The 12,531-nt window shown below is 32.0% G+C and overlaps 2 protein-coding genes across 4 annotated transcripts; one reads left to right on the top strand and one right to left on the bottom strand.

The window, feature by feature from the left end:
* Positions 1 to 444: 444 nt before the first annotated feature.
* Positions 445 to 3,784, top strand: LOC108320531 (auxin-induced protein 22A). The gene is made up of 3 exons (XM_017551976.2): positions 445 to 947; positions 1,929 to 2,022; positions 3,458 to 3,784. Exons 1-3 carry the CDS (start codon positions 572 to 574, stop codon positions 3,570 to 3,572), a joined length of 585 nt encoding a protein of 194 aa, XP_017407465.1. The 5' UTR covers positions 445 to 571; the 3' UTR covers positions 3,573 to 3,784.
* Positions 3,785 to 6,275: 2,491 nt separating this feature from the next.
* LOC108320479 (cyclin-A2-4) lies at positions 6,276 to 12,188 on the bottom strand. Of its 3 annotated transcripts, none has more exons than XM_017551900.2 (12): positions 12,031 to 12,188; positions 10,477 to 10,801; positions 10,046 to 10,313; positions 9,419 to 9,555; positions 8,624 to 8,716; positions 8,189 to 8,322; positions 7,766 to 7,841; positions 7,467 to 7,543; positions 7,308 to 7,341; positions 7,064 to 7,213; positions 6,838 to 6,972; positions 6,276 to 6,721 (listed from the first exon to the last, which is right to left on the bottom strand). In XM_017551900.2, the coding sequence occupies exons 2-12, from the start codon at positions 10,747 to 10,749 to the stop codon at positions 6,668 to 6,670; spliced, it is 1,431 nt and encodes a 476-aa protein (XP_017407389.1). In that variant the 5' UTR covers positions 10,750 to 10,801; positions 12,031 to 12,188; the 3' UTR covers positions 6,276 to 6,667. The 3 variants fall into 3 exon arrangements, with proteins under 3 accessions (XP_017407389.1, XP_017407390.1, XP_052724904.1); XM_017551901.2 differs by having other exon boundaries at positions 11,926 to 12,038; XM_052868944.1 differs by lacking the exon at positions 12,031 to 12,188 and adding an exon at positions 11,440 to 11,529.
* Between the last annotated feature and the right edge of the window lie 343 nt (positions 12,189 to 12,531).

The raw sequence follows: 12,531 nt of genomic DNA, 5'->3' as shown, positions 1-12,531 counted from the left end.
TGGGATGTGGAATCTTGCATACAACACACACATAAACACACAAGAGAAAATTTAAACCTAGGTATATCAGCAAACATGGGATGATAAACCTGCATAATCATGCAGATAGTTTCTTCATGAAATGAACCTTCACTGAACATATAATTTAATGCAAAGAGCTATAGCTAGCTGCATGTACAGCTCAATGAAGCAGGTCACATGGCATGTTCCCAGCAGTCATCTAATCAAACGGCCATGATCAAATATGAGAAAGCAGCAAGAGTCGTAGGATGTGTCCCATATCTAACTAATTATGGTGTTGCCCTCATTAGCGAGGGGACAACCTTGTCCCCACAATTGTTTCTCATGTGACCGACCACTTCTCTTACTTGACCTGTCTGTCATTGCTATCTCCCACTATACGTCCTTTTTCATTCACTTTCTATATATACACATTCTAACTAAACCTTTTCTCCCATATTCCAAAAACCATTCACACATACATAACCCTTCACTGTATCAAATTATACACTAATATTCTCATTCCACCCTGAGAGAAACTAATCATCCTTATCATACTTTGTACCCTAATATGGCCAAAGAAGGTCTTGGACTTGAAATCACCGAGCTGAGATTGGGTCTACCCGATGCTGACCATGTGAGTGTGGCTAACAAGAACCGTGAAAAGAAGAATAAGAGGGTGTTCTCGGAGATTGATGATGTTGGAGATGAAAACAGCTCCTCCGGCGGCGGTGGTGACCGGAAAATGGAGAACAAGAATCAAGTGGTGGGGTGGCCTCCGGTGTGCTCCTACAGGAAGAAGAACAGTGTGAACGAAGCTTCAAAAATGTACGTTAAGGTTAGCATGGATGGTGCTCCTTTCTTGCGTAAAATGGATCTGGGTATGCACAAAGGATACTCCGATTTAGCCTTCGCTTTGGAGAAGCTCTTTGGTTGCTATGGAATAGGTCAGTTTCTCTTGCACACCATATTTCAATCTTTTCTTCATATTTTTTCCTATATATATATCAAGGTTCAAACCATAGGAATAACACATGATATAGACCAAAACGGAAATATTAACACACCAGTCTTTTGAACTTTGTCTAAAAGCATAAAACTGTGTACAATGCTGTAGGAAAACATCATAAAACCTAACACACGATTATGAAAATTTTACTGACAAAGAAAGAGTGTCGTAGTTTTCATTGAACTTCACTTTCTGCAAAAAAATAAAAAATAACTCATTGAATTGTATATACTGCTTTAAATGTTGGTGTTCTAATTTTTAAGAGAAGATGAATTCAGATCCCAATCACCCCTTCTCCAAAGAAACAAGCTTTTTTTATATCCCATCATGAAAAGGTTTTCCATGCTGAAACATAGAAAAAAAAGACTCACTATTAAACTAATGAACTTTTTAAAAGTCCCCAACATAACATATCCTTAGAGTTTCTTTGTTGATCTTGATGTTTGAACATGGCATCGATCTTGATCTTCTGCAAGTACTATTTGTCACTACCAACATGTAATAGATGAGATAGGTTTAACTGGCAGCAGCATAGGATCTTGGTGAATCTAATGATAATTAGATTATGCTTATTTTGAAAATTAAACAACTTAATTAAGCAGTGAATATTATGGTGTACAACGTAAGGATTATGAGGAATCTTTTAGTTTAATAATTGTCCTAGAAAGAATGGGCAAGAGTAAAATAATTTGGAACAAAGAGACAGAAGGACAAAGTGGGAGACCAAGCAGTGTATAATAATTAGACATTCTGCCTTATTATGTGATGGCGTGCAGCTAGTGTATACATAAAGTTGAACTGATCTTTTCATGTAACAAAAATTGATCAAGAAGAATAAACTTAATATGTATAAATTAATCATGATTAGCACTCAATTAGCAAAAAAAATTAATATTTATTTACTGGAATGTGTTGACAGTGGAAGCATTGAAGAATGCGGAGAATGGTGAACACGTTCCCATTTACGAGGACAAAGATGGCGACTGGATGCTTGTTGGAGATGTCCCATGGGAGTAAGTACTTTTGGCCTTTACCCACCTTTTATTTTATCATTTTTATATGTTTTTTTCAGAGAAAAATTATTTTTTTTAAGTTGATTGAATTTTTATGTGTTGATTTTGAATAAAAATGGTATGATCAGATCTAACAAATATATATATGTATGATTTCACTGAATACAACTTTTTAATCAAACGTAGGTTAAGTTAAAGAACACATAACAACTGTGTTACTCATGTTTCGCTCAAAGCATAAATTTAAAGTGAGAAAGGTTCATCATAGAACTGATTTCAAGAATTATACTATGGAGGATTTACTGTAGTTTTGGTTTTCTGTGTGCTAAAACATCTATGTATTATGTTTTATGAGAAAAAAGTGAGAAGAAAAATGATTCGTGTACATAAAAAAGGTTCAACAACATGTAATGGTATAACATACTATTGAAGTAAACCAGAAGAAAAACCAGAAATACTTTTATACACTGTCATGGAGTCAGCTTTTGCGTGTTTTCTGAGCCAACCATCATTCGATCTTTGAAAATTATGCATGCTAAGGAAATTTCGTTTATCAATATACTGTGAATAAATCTGAGATCTAATTACCAGAGATATATACATGCAATATAAATGGTGTACAATCCAAATGAATTCAAACTACTGTGTAAGTTGTCCCACAGACAGATTTAAACAATACAGAAAACCAAGTTGCCCCAGAAGATTGAAACATAAGCTTGTGAAATTCGTTTAATCAAGGTGTTGTAGGAGCTATTAAAATTGAAAACTCCACATGAACAAGTTGTAATTTTCGGTGAGACCAGCATTTCGTAAAAGTTAATGTAGGAAAGTGAAAAATTCGACAATTTTATTTTGCTGTGATATTGATGATGTATGTTGGACCCCATGTAGCCGACATGCGTGAATCCCCTCCTTATAATGTTGAGCATCAAATTAGGAAGGGGAAAAGATGTGACCTACCTCAAAAGAGCAAAGCCATTATTGCTATGGGATACATCAAAATAAAGGGTAGGAAAAAAAAAAAGGTTCTTGGTTTGCAACATTTCCAAGAATGATCTAAATGTCTCGTGATGACGGTGATAACAATTAAGATGTTAACTTTAAATATAATAGAATTACACGTTAACGAGTGATTCGATAACATCTTATAACAAGTTAATTATATATTAACAAACAGAAATATCGTTAAAATAGATTTTAAACTATGATTATTTAATATCATGTTAAAAACTGAATTTTAAGTCTAATTCAATCTTATAAAATTCGTTTATAAGATAAAATTTGTAGTTAAATATACTGTGAATTAGTTTTATCTCTAGTCGATTTATAACTTTCAAAAATGACATGATTTTAATTACATCTAAAAACTATACATAATAATGTTGTGTTTTGTGATGAAACACTTATGTATGTATTGATGATGAAACTTGAACAGAATGTTCATGGAGTCTTGCAAGAGGTTGAGGATTATGAAGAGAGCAGATGCAAAGGGGTTCGGTTTGCAACCAAAAGGATCCTTAAAGGGATTCATAGAAAGCGTGGGAAAGTGAAAGACACGTTAGGGTTCTAATTAATGCACTTTTGATGATGATCGATGATGATGAATCCAAATTTATGTTATGGTTTTCTTATATTAATTTGAGAAAGCATATCTTTTTAGTTTGATATATGAATCAAACTTTTGTTTATGTTAAAGTGTTAATGGATGACATATAGGACCCTATATAATCAATAGGGAAAACTTATCTTTTTTTTAGATTAATGATTTCTCTTGTTTCTTCAATGCCACTGTATAACTTATTGTATCATTATATCTTTCTGCTAATGATTCCAATTTTGTTAATTACTTCACTAATTAATTACTACAAACTGTCATCACCATTTCTGAAAAAGATGATAACAATTGCTGATAAATAGTTAAAAGTTTTCCTTTATTTCATTTTCGAAAACATTTATAAAAATTTAATTATTTTATTTTCACAACTTTTATACAGATCTTAAAATCATTAAGATATGTTTAATTAAAAAAAATATCAATTAATTTAAAGTCATTGTGGGCCTTGGTCAAATTTTTCTAAATCCTAGGTAATACCCTTTTACTGCCCTAGAGAACAAAAGATTGAAAAACTATTCAGAAAACAGTAGCAAGCATTAATCACTTCAAAAGAAAAAGTTTATTTAGATATATTCAAGTAACCTTTTCAAATTTATTATTGTTCTAATCTAAGTTGATTAAGTGAATCCTTATAGATAATCCGCTTTACATTAAACCTTCATGGATTTTCATTTACTATTACTTCAAAAGTCTTTATGAAAGTATTTATTTTATGTATATATAAATTTATTTCTTATTTTTTATTTTATTTTGTACTTTTATTTCTATCCTAACCGTTTTGAAACTTTGTTTATCACAATTTTATTTTTTAAAAATATTTAAAAAGTGAAAAAAAAAATAATTTAAAATCTTCTTAAGTTTCGACTAATGTAAAATATTTTTTTTATTAAGTAAAATATTTTTTCTCCTTAAAAAGTCTTAATACCATGATTAAATAACTAAAAAATTAAAAATTCTTTAAAACAATTTTAACGAACTTGTTTTATTTTAACTAATTATTTAACAAAGAATGTTGAGATATTCCTAGCAATAAAAGAAAGCAAAAAACAGGAAAAAGAAAGTACCAACCATGACTCTATTACAATCTTGTTTCAGTCTTTTGTAGACAATAAAGAGACAACATCATTTATAATACACCACAAGCATGTGAGAGGTTTCAGTCTTATTGTAAATAATAAAACATTATTATAAGGAGAGATTTCAGTACATCTCACTGATCAAATATTAACGATAAGTAATATGTATAAATACTTTGTGAAAATTTATTTAAAATAAAATGTTTTATTAAATTTAACTGATTAAGCATTTGATATAGATTAGTCATCGTGAATAAATACTTCACATTAATTAATATCTCATTAACAAAAGACTTCTTCTTTTTAGAAGGTTCTTGCCTGTCTGATATAAAGATAAGAGGAGAGAAAAGAGAATTTCAGGAAAAAAATCATGTCTTATTAATTTATTTTTTTTATAAAAGTTGAAAAGGTTAATAATTCTCTTAGTTTAATTAATTTCCTCCAAATTTGGAGAATATTAAAAGGGAGAATAAAGTGAGTCAAAAGAAAATATAATTTAAATTTAAATTAGGTTATTTTTAAATAACTAACTCTACATTTTATGAATTTGAATTTAGATTTCTAACTAGACATATTTTATAATATAATAATTATATTTTTTAAAAGATAAAAATATTATTTTCTTAATATATGTATATATATTAGTTTATATATCAAATCATTGTTTTATTAATATTATTTAAATTTCAAAAATATATATTTCATCTTAAAAAAATTTTATTTTTTTGGAAAAAAGTTAAAACAGATATAAATAACTTATTGTTATGAAATAAGATTAGCCTTAATAATTTTTTTGTATTATGTTTTCTTAAAGATGTATATTTTTATACTTAAATTATTTTTATCATGAAAACAATGTCTTCATTAATCAAAACGGTGTTTACTAAACATTTTTATAAGTGTGTTTCTTCCTTTACAGCAAGTAAAATGTTATGTGCATTAAGAAGAGGAGGTATTTAATGTTTATAAAGGACAAAACTGTCATTTTGTTGAAAATTATTAGGGTGCAGTTAGAAATTATGGGGCTGTAGAAAGAAAAATGTTTAGAATTATGCTCTCTCATATTCCAGAAAAAAAAAGCCTGCTATAATTTCTTAGCAAGCTGCTATGCATAGAATGATAGAACCCATAGCAAAATTTAAAGTTTCCATCTTTAGAACAGTGACTGTTAAATAAAGCTAACACAATCAACATTACATTGAAAGAAACCAATGTCAATCTATGTATGTTAAATGGAATTTTATCATACAACTTAAAATTTTCAGATCTCTAGAAGGTTTTAAAATGACTTTTCACCACTGGTGATACAAAGAAAATTAAGCTAAACCAGAAAAAAGATTGAAAAAAATATATATTTTTACTGATTTCAGCTGTAAAATGCTTTTTGCAATTTCGAAAACACATTTGTTGGAAAAAAATGAAAAAGACAAGATATTTTTAATACAAAGAAACTGTAATTTCAATCGTATTTGACCATTTTTTTTTCCAGCTTGATACATGCTCGTTTTCTTGTGTAAAAAGTGCATTACTTTCTACTTCCAAAAAATAGTTATCACAGATACTTGTCAAGAACTTCTCAAGAAACTTGTCCAATGAACTTTCAACATTATCGATTATACAAATAATCGATCGTTGAAAGAATTTAATATTCATAATTATCACAGATACACAGTGAAAGGACTGAGTGAGTCCAAGGTGATTCTTCACTGCAACATGATTTCAGTGTCTAAGTCATTACGCCTCATCTAAGGGTTCTAGTTCTACATTAGACCGCTCATAAGTAATGTACATACAGAAACATAAAATATTTGTTGTGTACATAATATCAGACAGCTTAGCATGTAATGTACATAATATCTCAGGGATAAACGAATGGTAGTTGAAGGGAAGATTACATTAGGAAAGATGTTTGCTGTGTACAATGCATATCAGTTAGGAGTCCCCTGCATTGGCTTCAGAACAAAGTTTCAAGCAGTTTTGGTGAAGACAGAGCTGCTACACACTTGAACTGGTACAAACAAATCCATTATCAACATCAAGCAAGAAAACAGTGAAAAGGGTGTTACTCACAAGAGTTTATATTTGTATAAATGTTGGGAAAGATGTGTTTTTTTCTATCTATACCTTGTCTTGTCTATATTTTGTGCGAATGGCAGTTAGAGGGCAACCATCAGTATTCAGCTGCAGGTCTTGCAATGCAAGAACTGTGGTTTTCAAATCTAATGCTTTGTAACTGGCATAGTGTTCAAGAGTTGGATTCTGCAATAGATATGAATAAAAGGAATGAGTGTGATTCCATGCTAGCTAGCTTCAAGAGTAAGTAAGTGAAACTATGAATGAAAGGACTAACCCATGGATGGTTTGACTGATCCAGTGTCCACAAGGCAAGAAACACTGCTGATGCAGCAATGATAGAAGGAAGGAAATTCAAGAAACCATAGTCCATGAGTGTTAGTTCAGCAAGGTAATTGGCCAGGTACTCTAATTCAAGGTTTGGATCCTGCATAATTTTTCAGCAGGTAGGTAAGTGGTTAGTAATTAGCAGTACTCAACCAAATGATTTGGCAGCATTGCCCCAAGAACAATGTTATCACCTTGTATGAAGCTTGTGCTGCCCGAAGAAACCTCCTAAGAACCAAGAATGTAAAAGGGCAATTGCATTAAGGATCTCTCAATAATGGTTTGAATTTTTCTTATATGATTTTTTGATATGGATATATTAATGATTTGATGAAAAAAATGTCAGAAAGTACCTGAGAAATGTTTTTATAGTGGGAGCAAACAGTTGATATTCAGATGACTTCAACACTTGACTCTCCATTTTCAGCACCTGTCCATTCACATTATTCAACAATTGCAAAGAGTTCAAAAAATTGTTTTCTTACTTTTGCATGATCATATACAGGATCCGTAGGTTTCAAAATGAGTTTGAAAAGTCAGAGAATATGATGTTTGAGATTGAGGTTCTATGTTCTTGTCCATCAGTGCAAGTAGTCTTCAGTTTTCAGTTATTTATTGTGCTTAAAGCATTTATTGAAGAAAAGTGACATACCTCAGCTTTGGTGTATGTATTGTCTGTAATGAAGCAGAAATCTTCAATACGTGGCGCATTAATTTCTTCGTACTTCCTTCAATCACAGAAAGCATAATACAAAATAAACATTTCAAAATGCATTACAATTTACAATGACACAAATTTTCCAATCTCTGCATTCCACCTTTCAGCCTAAGCTGAATTATCAAGGTTTAAACAATGACCATTCATTGACATAAAAACAAGGATACGGCACATTTTATTCTCAACAATAAGCATCAATTGAATATGGAACCACACACCAAGACCAATCAAACTAAATTTTCCAGTTCAAACATCATTTTTTTTTAGTTCAAACATCATTGTATCATGAAAGTAATTACATATGCTCAGTTCAAGAATAATACTGAGAGGACACGGTTTCAAAATTTGAGAACTTACGAGGCAATTAGCATGCAGGTGATACCAAGTAGCTGAAGTCTCTGTCTTTCAATGTAGTTTTTGGAGAGGAACCAATCTATGAGGTACACAGTGAGGTAAAGAGTGTCTGTAACCAATTTGTATTCCTCCGAAACCTTCAAAAAAAATATAGTTCAGAATAGAATATGGTCTCTGAACAACACAAAAATGTTTCCTAGTGAAACTTCTTATCATCTACGTCCAACTACAGCATTTTTTGGCATGATCAACCACATATTAGAATGTGTAACCTAACTCCACGTTCAATGCCATTAACTCTTATTTATAACCAAAGATCCTCATTTTTTTCCATATTACCAATCCATTTTTATCTTATCTGTAACACTCAATTGTTTGTGCCATATCATATACCACTAAACGTTTGGAAATTATATTAGAAAAGTAATTGAAACAAACCTCTACAAGCCAATCAACCAGTATTCCACGCATGCTTTGAGTGATATCTCGCTGCACCATCTCCATAAAATTAGGATAAGGCCTTCTTGCAAGCTGGAAAGCAGAATATCAGACAAACAAATTAAGACAGGAAACATAATCTAATAGAGGCAGATCACAGAAAGGTAATGGTAAGTCTGCAATTCATTTGATAGGACAATTAGAGACTAGGAATCCTAACATGTATATTCCAAAATTTATAACAACCTTTTTCTTATTTAGATCAAGTTATTCTAAAACCAACCACCCAGTTCAGCATCTTATCAGCATCCATTGTGATAATAGTTGGATGCTGCTCAGTAATAGCCATCAGTATTAATTTGATAATGACAAATGAAAACTCTTCAATCAGAAAGCAAAAGAAACCAATTTCATTATTATTCTTAGCTCTGTAAACTTAAATTGTGTTTTCATAGAAAGATCCAGTGTCCTAGTCATGGAGTTAGATTGATGCAAATTCAAAATCTAGAAGACATACTCCCTGTCAGAGCAGTTGAGGTGAATATTTCGACTTATCAGCCAACCATTAATGCAATGAGTGAAACACTGATTTTCTAATACTAAAGGCTCCTGTTTTTTCCACCTATGTAGAGTGTACAGAAAGAAATCAATACTTAAATCCTCAACATGGAAAAGTTGGCAGAAAAAGGTAGACATTTGCTTGCTTTCATAACTACCACAGTTGACTACAAAGTAAGATCATATGGTAAAGACATGACTACTGCGTACAAATGACATTATATTTATGGCACAAACCTCAGCAACACGCATGGTGTCGTAGATATCAGCAGCATAGAGGCTGCACAATAGAGGATCTCCAAGATCATCGTCTATGCTAGTGACGTCTTGATCCTTCCACGCAGTTAAAACTTTCGAAAGGTTACCTTTCTTGTCTGCAAAATAATTGTATAAGCACGTCAATAGTGATTTATTTTATTAAGGTATTGAACAAATTCAAAAACCCAGTGAAAAGTCTTATAAAACATATGATGACAGATTATGGTTAAATGCTTGCATGCAACAATTGATTATGATATTAAGAGGAAACAGATGATCTTTAAATTTCTCTGCACCAACGAGTTGGATTCTTGCGAGACTTTATAGGCCAGCGATGTAGCAACAATTTCCAGTCTTATAAGAACTGACTTTAAGTAAAGGAGTATAACAGAACAGATAAAAATGTTACATTCAATTTTGAAATCAGCTTCACTAACCAAATTCCTGTCTCATTTTATTAATCAACAAACATCAATTTTTTATGACATTATTGTCTCACGATACATTTGCTTGAACATCAAGATAAACAACCTCAGACTTAAGAAACTGAAGTACAAACAAAGTATGAGTCCTATGAGTATTTGAGCAATGCATAGTTAGGAAAACCTTTATTCTGAGAAATCAAAGGTTGACCAGATATTCCAGACATCTGACTTTCAGGCAATCGAACATCCATGTTACAGTCATTGGAACTTGGCCGGAGAAGTTCTCTGTGTTCCAAATTAATTGAGCACATAGTATCTTCTGATTTCAAAGCCGTTTCCTGTAAACTTTTTGCTTTGGAGTCAGCTTGAAATTGCAGTGAGTCTACAGCAACAGAAGGTTCTTTGGACACATAAACTTGAGCAGCCTTAGACAGCTTTCTTTTCTTAGCCTATCAATCACAAAAACTCAATGTAAGTGAGGGCATGAGATTAACTTTCCATGAATGTTACATTAATCCAGCAACAAATTTCAAGAAAGAAAGTAAACAGTGAACAACAAGAGATAAAGTATTTTCTTGCTCTAAAAGGTTGGGGCTTCGTCATGAAAAAGACCTGAATTTTATTTGAGTTGACACAACTCGTGTACACATTTTCACAGCAAACATTAGTAACATCCTGAAGAACGGTCCTTTTTTTACGAGGAACACATGTATTATCAGAAGCTGCTCTTTTTGAATTGACTCTGGATAACTGCTTCTGATTTTGCTGTGATCTCTCTTTCAAAGGGGGTAGCTTTCCTGATGAGCAATGAGCAGCAGCCCGAGCCCGTGTCACTCGACCAGATAGCTCCCCAGTTTTCAGTGTAACACTGCTTTCCTTCTTCATCTCTGCAAAGATTCACAGCAGCACGAAGAACTGTAATCTTGGTGTCTCAATCCTGCAACAAAAAGACCGAATCATACGAAAGCAAAACATCTCGAAAAATACTAGTGTAGTAGTGTCTATTGTTTCTCATCAGATGAAACATTTTGAACTGGATCAGCAACTTCACACCATGAAAACAAACTTCGCTTCAAACTTTCAAGCGCTCTCCTCAGAATTTAGTAATTTCGTGGTGGACCAAGTCCATTTTGTAAATGCAGAGTGAGTGATTAAATTAGTATATTGTTGGTTATTGGAAATCAAGCATACAATTGGCACAACTTGAGTAAGTAGCAAACTATTTTGAATGGCATTCAAAGTTCAATCTAGTTAAAGAGAATTTAGCATAAAAACTGGTTAGTAACAAAGGAAACAAGAAGTCAAGAAATCACATTTTCCCCTTTGCAGGAGAACCGGTTTGCATAAGGTCTTGCTGGGCCGAAAAAAATTCACTCTCTAAATGGGGAAAGAATGTTAAAAGATTTTACTCAAAATAGTGAACATACGAGATCAGGGACTAATTCACGGTTTCATCACGCTAACTCAGCTTATTTCGTTAATTCTTTGTGCAAGGAAACTTCAATTAAAGTTTCTTAGAGTGGCCAACAGAACGATCATGTCAACAAAGAAATTTTGAAAAATCAAAATGCTCACTGCATATCCACTCCGCTGAAAGATACAATTGCTTAAGAAAGGAAGATATGCAAGTTGAAGCAAAGTGGACATCAAAGTTCTGAACAGCCAGGAGGGAATAAAAAGAAACCCAGCAACAATTTGTCAGGAAAATGGTGTAGAAAAGGGAAAGAAATATTCTTTCTGCGAATGGATATTACCAAAATATATATATATATATATATATATATATATATATATATATATATATATATATCTTTGTCCATGTAAATCAACATTCCAAAACTTCAAAAGTTTTAGTACAAACCAAACCAATCTTCAATAAAAATGTTCCTTGTTTCCTTTTACTTCAGTTGGGATTTCCCCTTTTGAAAATCATACAAACGTACCCTCTTTTCTCCAGAGAAAAACAATAAAAACTCAATCTTTGTATTAATACATTCTGTTTTAACTCATTCTCTTACAGACCCAACACAAGGATAAACAGAAACCCAAAAGCAACATTACCACCACAACAGACTCGGGTATCTTCAAAGACGTGACATTGTAAAAGACAAGACAAAAAGTAAAAACATTGATGGTCTGTTCCAGAAGCAATGCAAGAAGAATGACCTGGTCTATCTTGCAAGCTCCACCACCTCCATTGAAGAGAGATAGAGAGAGAGAGGAGCTCACAGACAGAGAGAGAAAGAGAAAGGGCTCCAAAGCCTTTCTTGGGAGGAGCTTCGGACAAAGGAAGAGACTGAGCGGGATGTGGTTGTTTAAAATCTTGGTGAAACTATGCAGGAAAAAAGGGAAAAGTTAAAAATTTATTAATGATGATAAAGATTGTTTCTGAAGAAATAATAATATAATATATGTGGCTCAGTGCCATTGTATTGTTGACTTTTGACTCAAAAGTGAAAGCCAGTTCATCACAAGGGAGTGATGTTTTTTTCTTTTTCTTTTTGTTTTATTTATAGAAATAGAAACATTTAAACTGCTAGTCCAGAAGTTTTACGTAAACAAATTCTTTAAAAATTTCATCTTTTTATTATATACAAGCATTTCATATATAAATATAGTATTTTTATATTTTATATTTTAATTTGTAATAAACTCAAGTTTGAGTAT

Source organism: Vigna angularis, chromosome 9 (assembly GCF_016808095.1).
Source record: "Vigna angularis cultivar LongXiaoDou No.4 chromosome 9, ASM1680809v1, whole genome shotgun sequence".
NCBI classification, from domain to species: Eukaryota; Viridiplantae; Streptophyta; class Magnoliopsida; order Fabales; family Fabaceae; genus Vigna; species Vigna angularis.
The sequence above is the reverse complement of the archived record's forward strand: the minus strand, read 5'-3'. Positions and strand labels throughout refer to the sequence as shown.